The sequence below is a fragment of the Coenobita brevimanus genome, chromosome 69 (genome assembly GCF_032717465.1).
Source record: "Coenobita brevimanus isolate Jiangsu-jjx chromosome 69, ASM3271746v2, whole genome shotgun sequence".
Classification (NCBI taxonomy): Eukaryota; Metazoa; Arthropoda; class Malacostraca; order Decapoda; family Coenobitidae; genus Coenobita; species Coenobita brevimanus.
The window spans coordinates 300,480-319,915 of NC_137022.1; the positions used below are offsets into that span (position 1 = coordinate 300,480).

The window sequence follows — 19,436 nt, forward strand, 5'->3', positions numbered from 1 at the left end:
GCGAGTGTGTGTAATAAATGGAATCTAAAGTGAACGTAGGGAAGAGTAAAGCGATGATCTTTCAGAGAAATGAAGTCACTGAATGTACAGTGTGGTTGGGTGAAGAGGAAATGGAAAATGTGAGTGCATTTAAATAGTTGGGTAGTGTGATAAATAAGGATGGAAGTTTAGAGGGTGAAGTGCTTGAAAGGGTACAACAGGGAAGAAAGGTTGCTGGTTCTTAGAAAGCAGTGATAAGAAATAAGGAAGTGAGCATAGAAGTAAAAAAGTTATTACATGACAGTATTGTGATACCAACTCTGGCGAATGGAAGCTTGGACCTTATTGGAAGGACACAAGTCAAGAGAGAGAGCAGTGGAAATGAGTTAGTTGAGAGGAGCGTGTGGACTGTGTGGACTTGGTTACGACTGAATCCTTAACCCTATTCACACACTCACACACTGATCAAACCATAAATGCACTCTCACTCTGCTGGTGTGGGCATAAAAATAGTCAAATTGGGTATTTGTTTGGTGTTATGTAAGGCAAGTGCAGTAAGTCTTCATTACTAAGTTGGTTGTTTTGATGCTTTTTTTTTTGCATACAGGCAGTTGTCATTGTAAGTCAGGGATATGTTCTGAGATATCATAATTGTTTCTTCCTAATCATTAGAGCTGGAGATTTTGGTTGGGAACTGTCAAACCAGTTTTATAGGTAGCAGTAGAATTTGGGATAGCAGTATTCATTTACCATGCTATATACATAGTAGCAGCAAAAAAGAACATCAAAACAGACACCATATAATAGATACCTTCTGTATAAAATACTTTATGTAGCTATCTTGTGATGTTACCATTTTTGGTTTAACTGTAAGTGTAAATAAACTGACTTAAAATTTCATTGCTATAATGCTTAAAAACCAGTTTCTTATGTTTTATAGCACCGGTCATGGTTCAGTGATCCCTTGCTTATCGCACATAATTGGTAGTGCGCCTAGTGCGTGATAATGAAATTACATGATTATGGAAGCATTGAATCATCATCATCATCGTCATCATCATCCAGACCTCCTTTCCCACCCAAGGGCAAGGTGAGGAGTAGCAATGTCGAGACAGCACAAACTTGCCCAATCCAAATAGGCCACGCTTCCATTCACTCATCATTGAAGCCCCCAGAATCCTGGCTGTACCGGATACGCCAAAAGCATTCACCACATTCTGCAGCTTCACACAAACGTATCCAATCGAGTCAATCCAGGCGCTGCCATCCTCACAAGAGGTGCCAAAATCCCTGGTCATGCACTTCTCACAGCATTCATCCAGCCAGCTCGATCTCTTGTCAGTTTCCTGGCCTCACCGACTTCCAAACCTCTCTTCCACAAACACTCATCCACCATATCTCTCCACCTTCTCCTTGGTCTACCTCGCCTCCTCACTCCTTCAAATTCGCTCAGGTATACCTTTTTCACCACTCTATTGTTATCCATTCTTTCCACATGACCATACCATCTCTGGACACTCTTCGATTCTGGTGTCCACCGACTTCCTCACCCCACACCTTTCACGAATCACATTATTTCGTATCCAATCCACCCTCTGTACCCCACATGCATTCCTCAGCAGTCCCATCTCCACTGCTCTTACTCTTGACTTTTCATTTTCATGCCACACCATAGTCTCACACCCATATGTTAAAGTTGGCACTAACACTCCCTCATGTAAGCCTTGTGTAGCTGAAACACTCAAGCTTCTGTTTCTTATCAAGGCCTTCATTGCACCAGCTACTTTTCTTCCTTGTGTCTCTCTACTTTCAACTTCTTTTGCACATTTTCCTCTCTTTTTGATCACTGTACCCAAGTGTTTGAACTCTCTCACCAATTCCAGTCTCTCTCCATTCACTGTGACATCACACTGGGAGTCGCCTTCTCTCTCAATAACCATCGCTTTACTCTTCTCTACATTTACTCTCAAGGCACGACACTCACAGACATCAGCAAACTCTGCACTAGCCTACCAAGTTCTTGTCAGGAACTTGCAAGCAGTACTGCAACATCAGCATGCAACAATTTGAGATATTCCATGTATCACCTTTCATTACCAGCACCATCCCTCTCTCCATTACTTGTGTTTTTACTTCTTTCATCACCCCATCCATTTATGAATTGAACAACCATGGGGACATCACACAACCTTGTCGCACGTTCACACCAATCGTGAACCATTCACTTAGATGCCCATTAACCCTTACACATGCTACACTACCATCATAAAAACTCTTGACAGCACCTAGCAGCTTACCGTCTACACCATACATGTGCAAAACTTTCCACAATCCCTCTCTGTCTGCCTTGTTGTATGCTTTTTCCAGATCCATGAAAGCCATTAATACCTTATGGTCCTTCTCACAAGCCTTCTCTGCTATCTGTCTCACTTCAAATACTTGATCCACACATCCTCTGCCACTCCTAAAGCCACCCTGTTCATCACTCACTAGGACTTCTGATATTGCTCTTACTATCTCTATAATAATTCTTCCATATACCTTCCCTACCACACTCAATAAACTTATGCCATGATAATTTTTGCACTGACTTCGCTCACCTTTATTTTTGTACTGGGGTACAGTCACAGCCTTTTTCCACTTTGCAGGCACAGTTTCACTCATCCATGCCTTCTTACATATCTCCAACAAGCACTTCAATCCACTCTCTCCTCTACACTTAAGCATCTCTGCATACACCTCATCAACCCCAGCTGCTTTCCCATTTTTCAGCCATTTCACAGCACTCTTCACCTGTGCGAGTGTCACATCTCATGGCACCGCATTCCTTCTCTGCACACTCCCAAATCCAATCATGTTTACAGCTACTCTGCTCTGTCTGTTCCCATTCATCAGGCTTTCAAAATATTCTTTCCATCTGGTCCTTACTTCATTTCCATGGGTTAGTAACCTACCACCTGCATCCTTTACACCATCACATTTCTTTCCACTTTCACTTCTTCATTTCTGCACCTCTTTCCAGAATAACTTTGTATTTTCAGAGAAGTTCGCATTCATTTTTCTTCCCAGATCATCATTTACCTCTTCCTTTTTCCTCTTCACTAGTCTCCTTACGTGCTTCTTGCTCTTGATATACTCAGTTCTTATTTCAATTGAACCCCTATCCTGTAACCATTTTAGCCACTTCTTCCTCTTTTCCTCCACTGGTCTCTTTACCTCCTCATCACACCATGCCATACCCTTCTTTTTTGTTGATACTCATGCCACACCACACATCACTTTAGCATTCCTAACTAAGCAATCACTATATGCATTCCACATGCTGTCCTGATCCAATTCATTCCAGTTCACTGATTCTAACACATCCTCTACTTTGATCCTGTAATCATCTGCCATTTCTTTGATCCTCAGCTTCTCAACTTTTAGTCTTTCTCCATGATTGCTCCTCTCTCTCTTGATCCACCTCACTCCTCTCAGTTTGATCTTGCATACCTCGATCATATGATCTGACAGACCTCCACATCATCCTCTCACAGCCCTGGTATCAGCAACCATTCCCATCATCCATCTTTATGAGCATGTAATCAGTCAGGCTTCTTTCAACACGATCCCCATTTCCTCTATACCATGTATATTTATGTGCATCTTTGTGTTTGAAATACAAATTACGAATGCACAACCTCCTCTCCTGACACATATCTTTTAGTCGATTACCATTATCATTTTCTCCTGGTACTCCATAACAACCCATTATGTCATCCTCAGGACCAGTGCCTACTCCTCCATTCATATCCCCCATCACAATCACTTTATAGCTTCAGGGCGTTTCTCCCACTACTTCACCCAGCTCATCCCAAAGCCTGTCTTTTTCTCTCTAACTCCTGTCCTCACATGGTGCATATGCTACAATCACTGCCACTTTCACCTTCTCAAACTTGAACTTGACATACATACACCTCGAGCTGACACATTTGTAGTCTCTCATTCCACTCTGCCACACTTCATTCATCAACAAAGCAACTCCTTCCTTACATCTTCCTCTCCCATTCATTCCCGATCTTACACATTTCACACCCTTCCTCTCCTCCACTACGCACTCTTTCATCTTTGTTTCACACAATGCCATCACAGCATATCTCGCACTCTTGAACACATTCACCACTTCCGCCCTCTTGCTCTCCTCATTCACACCTCTCGCGTTCCACATAGTCATGCGAGTCTGCCCATTTGGTTGGGGCCCTGGGCAGGTATTGGGCCCTCCGAGGCTCTCTGAAACAACTGCCATGATTAAGTGATTTTGGATTGGGGAATTGGGGGGACACTTACCCCTGCCAGAAACCCCGGTTATGTGGTTACTACCCAGCGTAGTAAATGGTTTCTTGGGTAAAGGAAATCATTTGGCTTTTCACTCAATGTAGAGCTCATATGGCATCACTGTACATTGAGTGAGTGGATGATGGGCACCCCCACATACCACAACATAGAACCCAAATTTTCCCTTTTACGACAGTTTAGACTCACTCAATGCATACATGCTATTTTTGGTAAGTACATGTATCAGAAACACACACTAGCATGGTTAGATTAGTAGGAAATTATGAAAAGTGCACAATTAGGAAAAAACACATTCCGTATAGGGACCTGGGATGGGCTTCAGGTAAGGGGTTGTGAGGCTAGGAGGTGGAGAGTTACGGCCGTGGTCTTAACCCTTTAAGTCCGGGTCGGGTCTTAAGACGGGTTCTCTTGATGGATTCCGGGTCGGGACTTTTGAGTAAAAGAGCCTCAGGCAACGGGTGGCATCGTTTGATACCCCCAACCTTCCACGTTGCACTCAGAGGGGTCTGGGCTCTGACGTCATATGTAAACAAACCTGCTGGTACAAATGTACCGGGTTTTAGGGTGGATTTTTTTTTAATTTTCGCATTTTATGCTCAAATAATTACCTAAAAATGACTCATAAACCATAAGATAATTTTCTACAAACAAATATATGCCTAAAATCCTTCAAAAATATGCTGTAATAACAGTACATGTGACCGATTTTTTTTTCACGTCTGCAACGCGCGGAGGTTAGGCAGCGCGATTGTGTGTATCGTGGAGTTAGAGGGAAGTCTTCACTTTTCGCCCTCAGCACAGTATTCAGATGAGATGGCAGAACCGGACAGCAATTTGCAGAACTCTGAAGTGACTAGTAGACTTGATGAAGAGAGGGAAGTGCATGACATCACCGATTTTGAAGGATTTTCCGACAGTGATACACAAACTCCGTCAACCTCAGGGGTATCAGTGAGTAGTGCTGGCGTGAAACGTAAGTTATCGCCAGGTTTGGAGTACGATAGTGATGACCAGGAGAGTGGTAGTGACAGTGAGGGGATGGCACAGGAGAGTGGTAGTGACAGTGAGGGGATGGCAGACAGTGACAGTGATGGATTTATTCCCGTGAGTGACGAGAGTGATGATGATTCAGACCTAAGTGATGATGATGATGATCCCAGGGTGTGTGACCCTCCCCGTAGGCCTGGTGGTATTGGTAGTGCTGGTGGATCTGGGTTTATCTGGGCAAATGGTGATAGATTCTTACCAAATTGCTATAGATTTGATGCAACTCACAGTGGAGTGACAAGGGCTGCTGGAGTAGACAAAAACAGTTCTGAAATGGAGTATTTTCTCCTGTTTTTTGATGGTGAAATTCTTGATTATTTGGTACAAGAAATAAGTTTTTCTAATAAGAAAAGAATGTTCTGTTCAAACTATAAGAAGAAGAAAAGTTTTGTTGAATGAGAGGAAATAAGTTCTGTTCTAATTACTGGTAGCATTAGTAAAGTTCAGAAGTTGAAATTACAATTTTTTGAATATGGAAACAAGTTCTGTTTTGAAAATAATTGTACACAGAAGCAAGAAATAAGTTTTTCTAATAAGGAAAGAATGTTCTGTTCAAGCTATAAGTGAAAACACCAGATAGAAAAAAGTTGTTTGTTTACTTTCTGCGGCATCCTCATGGATTACCCATACTGCATTCATCAGCTTCATCAGCTGTAATTTCAGTAATGGGTAGGTAAAATATATTTATTTTATTATTTTTATTGATATTTCATCATTATCCATCATCCCAAACACATAAATCATAAAAATATGACATGTCAAATTTCCCGAAACTTTTGCCTCCCGGGGCATGTCTGCGGATTCTGAATTGCCTCACAGAGGGGTTAAACTGTGGGAAAGCGTTCACCTTGCCCTATCCACATCTTTTGGTAGTCTTAAAGCACGAAAGGGAGAGCATTCCCTGGTGAACGGGAAAGGATACCACAGTGTAGTAATGGAATCCGCGGGGGGTCTCATAGCACCCCTTCGTATGCCCCTTCGTCATATTATAACAGCCTTGTGCAAAGAGAACTACGTAGAATTTGAAGGACCCTATGGTGTGTGTGATAGGAATTTTAATTTAATGATAAAAACATCGTGTAAAGAAAACTTAAGCATTTAATATTTTTATAATTTTAAAAGACTTCACCACTTCTCCAGGGATGGTTGATTTACGACGAGACGAAAACAAAGATGAGATACTGTATCCACTTCATTTTATTTCTCAATATTTCTGCCAAGCTGTTTTTCAGATATGGTGCATGATACTTTTATAATTAGTTTGATTAGTACATGAAATAATTCCAACAGCAAAGAATGGCCGAGTACTACCTAAACAGACGACTAGTGCACAGCCAGTTAGCTTGAATTACGAAGTCTCATGTTTGCGTTCGGTGAGCTTTTACGAGTCCGCACTATTTTGTTTTGGTTTGGCAGTATATTTTTCTGGTGTATTTTGGTGTGATCTGAACGAATTTGGCTTTTTTTTTTTTTTTTGGTGTTCATGCTTGGTTTTCAAATTAACCTCCCCACCCCGTGTCTTGGGGGGTGGGATTTGGGGGTTATGGGTGAGAAGAATGGCAAAAACAAGCATTTAGGGCAGAAATATGGTCAAAATCGGTATGACCAGCCAAGGCTTTTTCGTAAGGTTATTACTGACCACATGAACTCCTTTGAAGCTATGTCTGTCACCGAATTTTTCCAGCGGCACAGGATCTCCAAATCCTGTATGCATACTCATATACAGAGTATTTAAGAACAAATGCCAGTCTTTAATAAGTGAATAGGTAAGACTTGTAATCATTAATAGATTTTATTGTGCGTGAATCTTAGAAACTGTCATATGTATTGTTTTCATTTTAAGATTTTGAATTTTAAAATTAATCAATGTTACCAACTCATATGGTAGAATACTCATTGATAGGGTTAGGTATATGACGGAGGAGCTAGTTGGAGAAGAACAAGGGGGATTTAGGAAGGGAAAAGGGTGTGTAGATCAGATATTTGTTCTAAGATGTTTAGTGGAGAAGTATCTAGAGAAGGGAAGGAAAGTGTATGCTGCCTTCATGGACTTGGAGAAAGCTTATGACAGAATAGATAGGCAAGGTATGTGGAAGGTATTAAGAATATATGGAGTGGAGGGGAAATTGTTGAGTGCTGTGAAGAGTATGTACGAGGGAGCTAGGGCTACGGTGCGAGTGGATGGTGAGCTGAGTGAGTTCTTTGATCTCATTGTGGGACTGAAACAGGGGTGTGTGATGTCTCCATGGCTGTTTAATATATATATGGATGGGGTTGTAAAGGACGTGCATGGTAGGGCAGTGGATGTGGGGCTGGCCCTAATGAATGAGGGTGAGATTTGGAAGCTTCTGGTGTTGCTGTTTGCTGATGATACAGTATTGTTGAGTGAAGATGAATGGGAGTTGCAAGGTTTGGTGAATGAATTTGGGACAGTGTGTAGGAGGAGGAAGCTGAAAGTTAATGTAAACAAAAGTAAAGTTATGGTGTTTGAGAGGAATGAAGTCACAGAGTGTGCAGTGAGGTTGGATGGTGAGGATATGGAGAATGTGAGTGCATTCAAGTACTTGGGTAGTGTGATGAGTAAGGATGGAACTTTGGGGGATGAAGTACGTGAAAGGGTACAGCAGGGAAGGAAGGTTGTTGGTACACTGAAAACAGTGATGAGAAATAGGGAGGTGAGTATGGAAGTTAAGAAGTCACTGCATGATAGTATTGTGATCCCTACCCTGACGTATGGAAGCGAGGCGTGGACCTTGCAAGAGGGGAACAAGTCAAGAGTGAGAGCAGTGGAAATGAGTTACTTGAGAGGAGCATGTGGAGTGACATGGAGGGACAGGTTGAAGAATGAAGAAGTGAAGGAACGTTGTGGGGTAGATGTGGATGTGGTTGAGAAGATTAGGAGAAATACACTGAGGTGGTTTGGACATGTGGAGAGAATGGAGAATGAAAGACTGACTAAGAGGGTGTATGTAGGTGAGGTGGAGGGAGGGAGAGGGAGGGGTAGACCGAGGATGAGGTGGAAGGATGGAGTTGAGAGGTATATGAGGGAGGGGGGGGTGAGTTGGGGGGAGGGTAGTCAAATGGTGGGTGACAGAGTGACTTGGAGGCGTTTTGTCTGCGGCCACCCTTTGCGGGATTAGGGCGTCGGGCTATAGATAGATAGATAGACCAGCTCATTGACACGCCTACCCACACGAAGGGGTGCGCTCTCCCGCTTTCAAGATTACCACTTACGTTGAAGGTGTGAGCTTCCACCTCGAGTGGGGTGCAGGAAGGGTAACCCCTGCCCTCAGTTTCAAGACTACGGGCGTTAGTGGTCTCACCACCTGGGATTAACCTTTCAAGTAGGGACTCAACTTTTAATCCCTCAAAGCCATCAGAAACCACAACTTTTGCACCATAATTCTCAGCTGAAATGAGCTTAAGTGCAAGATAAATTTTATATTTACAGTATATATATAGCCCCAAAATGCATGGTATCAGCAGCAGTGCAGATTTTCATATAGCACCGATAATGAAAATTGTAATAACTAAGTTCACAGAAAACCAAGAGATCACGCCACATATATGGAAAAAGCTGTGCTATAGTGATACCTCTTTATTACAGACTAATTTGGGGAAAAACCAGATAGTGTATCTGACAATATGGTACTGTAATCTCTCATTTATCTGATGTAACAGGGCTCTTGCTAACTGCCAATGGTTGCGAGCCACTTGGCTCCTAAGGTTTGAGATTTACAGGCCAAATAAATTTTTAGTAGCCAAACTGACTATGAGCCACAGTATTTATAAACAAACCATTTCTGGAACTTTCGGGCTTTAGTTTGGGTACGCTCGGCAGTGTTCGTTGGTCAGTTTTTAAACATTCACAGTGGTGACAAGGAAAGACTTAATAATCAGACACAACGTGCTTTTTTGTTCATTTAATTGAGATTTACTTATTTTGTACTTTAATGGGTTTTGAAGTGGATGTATTTTCTCCTCGTCAGAAAGCGACTTGCTTGTAAAATTACTTCGTCAAAGGGAAAAAATATTCGCATTTGCAAGCTGTGGCTCGCCAAACAAGAGCCCTGTGTAATAGAACCAAAGGCATGTCCGGAAAATGGATCTGTCCTGCTAATGGACTTCTCCCCTGGCCCTCCTTCGTACATAACTTTGAAAGCCATTGTAAAAGGCCACTACGGTACATCGTACAACACCAGTTAAAGCAGTTGGGTGATAGTCAGAGCTTGGGAATGGACACCCTTCTTTGGAACTGGCTGAATGAGAGCAAGCAAAAATTATTCTGCACTCTTACAGCACGTATCATTTTGAAACATGGATGATGCATTGTGTTACATGGGGCATCCTGTAAATATAAGTGCAAATATTATTGTTGGTAATTATTAGAACTCAAAATTGCAGAAAGATTCACTTACTGGGTGGTATATGATTTGAGGCACCTCATTTATAGACTCATATATGTCTGAAGTTGCTCATTTTCACAACCATTGTACCCAAAAGTACCAAATAACTTTTGTGTGAGTGTACAGTAGTGTGTTGTTGAAGAGGGTTTGGTAATGTTTATGAGGTGATTGTTTTATGTGCCAAGTTGTGGTTTGTGGCTCTGATATATAATGACAGTTGTATTTTAGCACAGGCTGTCATATGGAATTGTTTGCATATCAAGATATTATCTAACAAGGAGGACTTTAGTTTCAAAGCATAAGTGAGCTGTGGGAGTGGTACTGTATTGATGCAGCCAGTGATAATGCATAGTGTTGTTCTAAATGGTCTGCAAGAAGCTGTAAGGGGTCAGTTAGGATGGGAGCTCATATTGGGAAGGCACAGGGCATTGCGAACTGGTTTGTTATTTGTTGCTCATCTAAGTTTGTCCCTGTAAGTGCGCTGAGTCTGAGAGTGCTCAGGCTCTTGATGTCTTGCATGTGGTCCTTGAAAGTAAGCATAGTAGAGGGTGTGTGACACAGGCACATTATTAATTATGATGTTAGGGATGTACCCGTGCTAATGATTGCTGATTATGATTGTGGATGTGGATTTAGCCTGAGCAGTCATCAGGCTTTTGTCCTCAACCCATGCTTGAAATGTGTGGAGGAAATCTTTTTCCCTGACAATCTCCACAAGCTCTCCCCAAGACACCGCACACATGAAATCAGCATTATCTCACAGTCTGTCTCTAATACCACTACATCTCTCAGGCACCCACTTATCAAAAACACTGCACAAGATGGAATTACGTCCCACGCCCTTGTGGCAAACCGTGCATGGACTACTCCTTGATAGTACTGCCACCAACCCTAGATACCATCACCTTTTTTGTGCATTTGCTCTCAAGCCCTTGTGTACCATACCATCTCTCCGCTTCCTAAATCTATCTTTCGATTCAGTTTCATTCACTACAGCCAACACCAGATCATCAGGATACATCTCACATGGGAGTCCACCTCTGAAGTCATGTGAGAGGGCTTCAAGCACCGTGATAAACAATAAGGTGCTCAAGGCTGACCCCTGATGCACTCCATCATTTATGGAAAACTCATCACTCAAATCTCCATTCACTCTCATCTGGGTGCAAGTACCCACATACATAGCCATAATCACGCTAACCAGCCACTCCTCAATCCCAGTCTCTCTCACTGCCCACTTCACCATCTCCCCAGGGACTCTGTGAAAAACATTCTGCAAATCAACAAAAATAAAGTACAGATCCCTTTTGTTTCTTATATATTTTTTCTGAAGCTGTTGTACAATGAATATGGCTTCAGTGATATCATTGCCTGGCATAAACCCAAGCTGCATCTCATCAGTATTCACTCTTCCCCTAATCATACCTTCTAGGACTCTCTCATTACCTTCATTATCTGGGCCAAAAGCTTTATGTTTCTATAATTGTATCTTTCCAGGGCATCACCCTTCCCCTTGTACACATTTACAATCACACTTTGCAGCCAGTTATCTGGGACAACACAGTGATATATAATTGTATTTTTCAAATCGGTAATTAACGTCACTCCTAATGTGAGCAATAAATCACAGTAACCTCCCAGGAGTAAGTCCTTTTGGAATACCTAAGCTCACAAGACAACCAGGCAATGAGGTGGCATCAGCATACAGCATGAAGGCACATCCTTGATTTCCCTGCTTTACTATGTATGATAGAGATAATATAAATGATTTTATGGCAGGTCTGCATGTGTTGAGTTGATGGTACAGTAGGGTATGGATATTGCAGGTTTGGTCAGCCGGAAATCATCATTGGTACCATCCCAGGCGCAGGAGGAACCCAGCGACTCGCCAAGGCAATTGGCAAGTCCCGTGCCATGCAGATGTGTCTCACTGGTGACCCCATCGGTGCGCAACAGGCATCAGATTGGGGTCAGTGGATCCATTCTTTTTATATGGGATTTAATAATCTAAACTAATTTTATCATTGAATTTACGGTTAAGTGGGCCATAAGGCATACTACCATAACAGTTTTTCTCTAATGTGGCAAAACATTTGTCGGCAGTGCAACCTAAAAGGCATAATATGATAGTATTGAGTAAGAAATGCTTTCAGATTTACAAAGTATATGGATTCCAGTGTCAGTAGTCACAGTGCATGCCTTGTTCTGAGCATGACAGTTATTGAGCCACAAGGATCATTTTGGACTGTGTAGACTCGCTGTTCTTGCAGCAAGCTGTATTTAACCCCTTGGCCATGACGTTCCTTTAAAAAAGTCCGATTGACAGGCTGCGACATTCCTTTTAAAATCCACAAATCATTTTCAAAAGTTGTGCCATGTATTTTGGCACGAGTACTTTGTGTTTTCATCTGCCCATGCTTGGGGTTGTGAGTTTGTCCTTTTAGTATCCTTCACACCACATCACGCATTACGTAACCATGTGAGCCCAGTTTGCTTCAAGAAGTCACAGCATTTACAGGTGGTCCGTTGTGTTCGCCCCAGCCTTCAGCTTTGCCTGGTGTTGCCAGGAAAAGAGGTGCTAGAGGTCATATTCCATAGAAATGGAAGTATGCACCTACGAGTGACAGCAATTCTAGTGATTCTAGTGAGGAATATACTTTAAAACCTCTGAAAAAACAAGCCAGCACACCACGTTCCAAGCGATGCCAACCCACTTGTGTTACACCACCGTGACTCACACACTTGTCAACTTTTAGCTCCTCAAGAAAAGTGACTGAACAAATGTAAATAAGTGATAGAGATTAAGTGTAAGTGACTAAAATATAAGGAAAAATGAAAGTGTCTCGTGTAAGCAATGTAAATATCTTCCATTGAGTTTAGCATTATTTACTATTACTGAATAGTTTTTCACAGTTTAGTATCACATAATTTTATTTTATCCATGAATCCATCCATCATCCAATCCTACATTGCCCCATGAGGAGCATAGGAGTCCGGGGCTAGGCAGTTGGTCTCGGCATTTAAGATGAGAGTGACCCTCACTCATCCCTGAGTGGCATTACATGAACAATCAACCCCAACTACCCCTTGGATACAAACCTTCACCGGCTCAATCTGACTATAATGTTCATAAAATAATGATTTTGAAGTGCTAAGTGAAGCAGTCAAGATAATGCTAAGAAAGTGGTGCGTATAGTGGTGCCTGGTCAGGAAATGAAGTGTGGTGAGCAGCATTGTGGGTAGTGGTGTGTGACAGACACCTCACTCTGCAGCATCATAGGAGTATCTAAACATTCACTGATGGGCCCACAGGTAAGAAGAAAGGTCTTTTATTTATTTTTATTCCATCCATCCATCATCCAATCCTACATTGCCCCATGAGGAGCGTAGGAGCCCGGGGCTTGGCAGTTGGTCCTGACATTTAAGATGAGAGTGACCAGCCTCACTCATCCTTGAGTGGTATTACATGAGCAATCAACCCCAACCATCCCTTGGATATAAACCTTATTATTATTATTTTTTTTTTTAGAAAATTATTTTATTGAAAATGGGTAACTTTTGTATGGATTGCCTTAACAGGGGAATGGCTCATGCCACCTTAACCCCTAAGTGGCTGCCGGTGTCAAATGACGCATAGCCAATAAATGTCCCGCAGGTGTCATTTGAGCATGGCCTATAAAAAAATGCAAAAATTTTGGGGAAGTGAACGAACATTCTGAACATCTCCAGACTGACCAACACTACACTCCCATACATCCCATCAAGCAGTTCAGAGCCTGCTGCTGTGATGAGTGGGTTTTTTATTTTTCCGGGAATGGAAGAAGGGTGGTAGCAAGGAGGAATACTTGGCTGCCAAGCGTAGGGCTAGAAAAGAGGTATACAGGGTGAAGTCTGAGTCACAGAGACTTTTACTTGATAACCTGAGTCATGGGGAAAGGAAAAATATGATATTTAAGGTGGCAAATCAGATGAAGAGGGATAATTGGGATATTATAGGTGAGCAGTGTGTGAAAAATGATGAAGGAATGGTAATGGTGAACTGTGAGGATATTAACCCGCGCCGTCCCGGCGACGTGAATTAATGCGGTAACATTGCAAGGTCCCTACTTTGCACAATTTTCAATTTTCGCGAGTGATTTCGCGAGTGATTTTTGGCATGTATACACGGGACACCTTCCTCTATTCCTCTACAAGATGCCAAGCAGGAACAATGCCTTACACTGCATAATCCCCCCGCATGCCATTGTCTCGGCAATTCACCTGTTACCAGTGACCTGGCCAATAAAGACATTCAGGGCCAGAGTGATTCCCCAATCGATGACAATGTGGAGGACAAAGTTTACATAGCATTAGAGGAAGAAACAGTCAGAAATGATGATCAGGTAATGTGGGAAAAAAAAGGTCATGAATGGTGATGAGTTAGTGAGTGAAACAATGCTTATAATGCCTATATTACTGTTTGAAAACCAATATACCCTTGTACTACATATAAATTCATACTAAGTAAATAAATAAATACTGTTTATGAGTGGATAAAATAGTTACTCTCCCATAGAACTCGTTTTCTTTGGTGCCAGCCTGTTAGAAAACCCAGTCAGGTAAGGAAGTACTCGCACCTAAATCCGGTATTTTAAACCTCAGGTGAGCGATTTCTTTATGAATTTTCAATGTTTCTCACCAAAAGCGGATGTTTGGGCCAAAAAAAAAAAAGGTCCAAAAACGTCGGGATGGGGCGGGTTAAAGTTGCATGGAGAGAGCATTATAGTCAGTTGTTGAATGAGGCTTTTGACTGGCACAGGGAGGGTTTGGAGCCAGCAGATCCAGTGTATGGCCCTTGGCCTTTGATTGATGCTGCTACTGTGAGTGAGGCAATAGGCAGGATGAAGGTGGGGAAGGCAGCAGGTGTGTCTGGGTTGACTGCCGAAATGTTGAAGGCCTCAGGCGATATAGGGGTGAGTTTAGTCACTAACCTGATAAATAGGATTATTTATGAGTGTGTTGTCCCATATGATTGGCTGAAGAGTGTAATTGTAAATGTGTATAAAGGGAAGGGTGATGCCCTGGAAAGAGGAAATTATAGAGGTATAAAGCTTTTAGATCAGGTAATGAAGGTAATGGAAACACGAGGGAGAGTGGCCATGTGCAATTTGCCACAAGGGTGCGGGAAGTAATTCCATCTTGTGCGGTGTTTGTGATAAATGGGTGCACAAGAGATGTAGTGGTATCAGAGGTAGACTGCGAGATAATGCTGATTTTATATGTACGGCGTGCCTGGGAGAGCAGGTGGAGATTGTCAGGCGTGAAAGGATTGAACTTGCTAGTGAATCTCTTGAGTGTGTGGAAGAGTTTTGTTAGCTGGGAGACATGTTGTGTGCTTGAGGTGGAGCTGGAGCTAGCTCTGTGGCTAGGGTGAGAAGTGGTTTGAAGAAGTTCAGGAAGCTCTTGCACTCCTGACATTGAGAGGACTCTCCCTACATGCTAAGGGGTCTTTGTATGCAGCATGTGTTAGGAGTGTAATGCTGTATGGTAGTGAGACCTGGGCAGTAAAGGAGGAGGATATTCCCAGGCTCAGATGTACAGAAATGATTATGATTAGGTGGATGTTTAGTGCGTCCCTGCGTGCAAGGTCTGGGGGGGGCTGGGTTTACGATGGAAGGGTTGAGAGGTAGGATGGGACTGGAGTGTATTGGTGTTGTGATGAGGAGAGGTAGATTGAGGTGGTTTGGGTATGTGGAGAGGATGGGGGATGATAATTGGCTGAGGAAAGTGAGAAGTGTTAATATTGGGGGTGGGGTTGTGAGGGGTAGACCGAGAAAGACATAGGACGAGGTCATTAAGTGTGACCTTAGGGTTAAGGGACTGAACAGGGAGGCTGCAATAGATCATGCAGCATGGAGAGCCGCCATTAAGTGACCAAGGCCGACGCATGCAAGCATGTTGGAGCCATTAAAAACGAAATGAAACGAAACAGCCATGCCTAAACAAGCACAACTATACTCATTATCTCGACCCAGGCAAAAAATATCATCTTTGTCCTCTCCTGCAAAACACACACAACTACCTGTTTATGATCATAAATTAATATAGGCACAAACAAAAAAGACATGATAAGTGAAAAAAACATTTTTGTCTTGGTATCTTTATGTATTTGCTCAGGTTTGTTGTACTGGTTTCGATCATTCAGTGCAATGCGACGTGTAGAAAACTGTGAACACTTTTGGGAAGTGAACGAACATCAGGGACATGAGACTGACCTTCACTTCATCCTCTCACACCTCATCTGTTAGTTCACCACCTGCTGCCATGATGAGTGGATGTACGATATTTTCACTCGTGGCCATGCCTAAACACTCATAGCTACACACATTATCTCAACCCAGACAGAAAATATCATCTTTCTCCTTCCTTGCAAAACACACACAACCACCCTGTTTACGATTATAAATAAACACAGGCATAAACAAAAAAAACATGAAAATAAAAGAAAAACTAATTTTTGTTTGGTATCTTTTCCTATTTGCTTAGGTTTGTTGCACTGTTTTGAATCATTTTACATATTTTTTGCCTTTTATAAGCATGACAGGATAGTTTTCTGTGTCCACGTGATGCTTTCGTGGGTGAAAAGAACGTCCTTCCCTTCCTGCTAATCAGCTCATGCGAGGTGTGAATGGCAGGTCATTTCACACTTCTGACCGTGTAAAGTATTGGGAAATATCTAGCTGTACCCTTTTTCCTTACCCAGGCAGAAAATATCATAATTTCCCACACTCACGACAGACAGCAACATACTGTATATTGCGCAAATAACATGGTAAAATGATAGAGAAATCTGAACGTGTTATTACGGAAAAAATACGTTTTCCCCCGTCTGTAAACATATTCATATCTGCTTTATCTCTGTATTCATAATAATTAGACTTGTAGTTTTGAAACTGCTTTACGATTCTATTTTTAACCATGCACATGGTGTGGGAGTGGCAAGTTCCGACTCAGCTTCCATATTGCTAATTGGATCTGACCCTTCACTTCCATCTCCCGTGGGAGAGCCTAGCCTTGGGGGACGGGCAATTTTCTCATTTAGGACTGAAAATTCAACCCTTTCACTCCGTTTTCCAAGCGTGGGCACAACAATAACTTAAAAAAATAACTCTATCGTAAAGATATTTTATATTTTTTTTTTTTTTTTTTTTTTTTTTTTTTTATAGCCAGTCGTATCATGTACTGCAATCATTCGATATCATCATATCTAATATATGTGCAACATTTCAGCAACATTCACATTGTTTGGGGGGGTAAAAAAAGTGATAACACATGCTATGTTGCAGTGCAGCAACACCTCTCGGCGGCAGATATATTTTGCCGATATTTCTGCAGCTTTTGCACTCCATTGCAAGCCACAGAATGGGTGTAGGAAGCTGGGATTTGTACTGTTAGGTGCATCTGAACTTTATCTTCAGTGCAGTGAGAAAATAAAATCAATTTTCGAAACTTCAGAAAATGGCCCCAGCATCAGCCTGGGGTGCACATAAAATTCTGGACCCATGGCCATGGAGGGGTTAACGGTCAAGGGGTTAATGGTTGTCGTGGTGGACTATGTGGACTCACTGTTCTTGCAACAAGCTATATTTAATAGTTGCCATGGTGGCACACTGGCCAGTCTTTGAGGATGGATGTGTTGTGCAAAGACCCTACTTTAATTATAAAACTGTAATAACCAGTCCCTTTTTACATCTTTGGGGGGCCCAGTGGGATTGGGGTGTGGATAAGAGGCTAGGCTTTCATAGTCAGGTAATTTAAAGCATAGATCATCCTGTGTTCTCAAATTACCATGCTTATTGTCATACAAGGAGGGTAGAAAAGTTGCAAGAGGGTGGAAAAAAGGCAGAATATAAGAGGAAAGTGGAGGAGCAATTTGGGACAGATGGGGAGGGTTGAATATGTGTGCAAGATATTCACAGAAGAAATCTGTGTAGCATGTCAGGTGGCGTGTGGGATATAGAGAAGACGAAAGGGAGTGCAAGGAAGAGCATGGCGAAATGAAGAGGTGAGACAAGCTGTGGCACAAAAGAAGAATTTATCAGTGTCAGTGTCATATGGCAAGTGGGTGCAAAGCAGAGGCATGGAGAAAGTTGAGAGACAGAAGAAAGAGTTATATGTAGAGAGGAAGAGAGAGATGAAAAGATTAGTAAGAGTAAGAAGAGAGTGGATGAGGATTGGAAGGAATTTGAGTGTAAAGTGGTGGGAATGTAAGAAAATGATCTGGAAGGAGGTAAAGAGAGTTAGACAGGTTGATAAAGAAGTTAGTAGGGGATTGAAAGATAAAAGTGGTAGACTGTCAGTGGAGAAGGAAGAAAAAGCAAAAGAGGCTGAGGATGAGATGGAGGGATGGGGTGGAGAGGTATATGAGAGAGGGGGGTGTGAGTTGGGAGCAGGGCAGTGAAATGGCAGGGGACAGGGTGACGTGGAGGCGATTTGTTTGTGGCCACCCCAAACGGGATTGAGGCGTCTGGCAATAGATAGATAGACATTGAGGTGGTTTGGCCATGTGGAGTGGATGGAGAGCGAGAGACTAACGAGGAGAGTGTATGTGAGGGAGGTGGAGAGGGGGAGAGGGAGCCCAAGGCCAAGGATGAAATGGAGGGATGAAGTGGAGAGGTATATGAGAGAGGGGGGTGAGATGGGGGGAGGGCAGTGAAATAGCAGGGGATAGGATGACATGGGGATGATTTGTTTGTGGCCACCCCTGACAGGATTAAGGCATCTGGCAGAAGACAGATATATGCTCATGATAGTGCAGTACAGAATTCGAGTTACTATTTCTGCATCTCAGTTGGTTTTACCTTACTTGGCCAAAAATTCATGTCATTCAGAGTACAGAGTTCTTTTCTGATAAAAAAGCAAATGAAACAAAAATGGGTTGTGGTTGCAGAGCCAGAATACCCACAGGGAACTGAGGTGAAGATGTCTTTTTTTACTTAAGGGATATTGTTATCTTTTTCAGCTGAGGATAAACCTGCCGTTGCATTTTTCTCTGGCATTCCTACCACCATGTATGTCAACCTACAAAATCATCTTTGTAAATACATGTAGTAGTAGCAAGTTGTCTGTTGTCTGAGAATAATGTACACTCATGTGTGGGAAATGGTATAGGAACAAGCATCAGTTCTCTTGGAAGCTGTTGTCTGCAAAGCTCAGCAACCACTTCTGCCTCTCTCGCCAGTCTGATGCCACTCAATATTGTAGTCTTGCTTCCACTTGATGATTATAGCTTAGGATAGACTATTTGAACTGAAGGGCCTAGATATATGTCGTATAAAACCTGTCTCCAATAGAAAATCCTTCCAAAATGTGATCAGATCATCTGGACGTAGGAAGAATAAAATGATGTGTCCGTTGAAAAAAAAAAAAAAAAAAAAAAGCAATTATACTGTAGTCTTGTAGTAGCGAAGATAACTTGTAGTTTCTGTTAATGTGAATGTTTTTGTTTGCTAAGATGTTTTGAGTAAGGGAGTTCAAAATGTAAACAAGAGGCATTGCATTACTCATACTGTGTTCATGAAGAGGGTTTTCTTTATATCACTGGGCATGCTGGTGACATTTTTTTTTTTTTCCCTCTTTTTCTAGATTTTGCTTCACCCTATCCTTAGGCAGAAATAAAGAAGTCAGGAT

General features: G+C 42.2%; 1 protein-coding gene across 1 annotated transcript in view; it reads left to right on the plus strand.

The window, feature by feature from the left end:
• Echs1 (Enoyl-CoA hydratase, short chain 1) overlaps positions 1 to 19,436 on the plus strand; it is a 45,528-nt gene that overhangs the window by 13,949 nt on the left and 12,143 nt on the right. Inside the window, exon 4 of the mRNA XM_080277165.1 lies at positions 11,594 to 11,736. Coding sequence (XP_080133291.1) covers positions 11,594 to 11,736 — 143 coding nt within the window. The remainder of the gene's footprint in view (positions 1 to 11,593; positions 11,737 to 19,436) is intronic.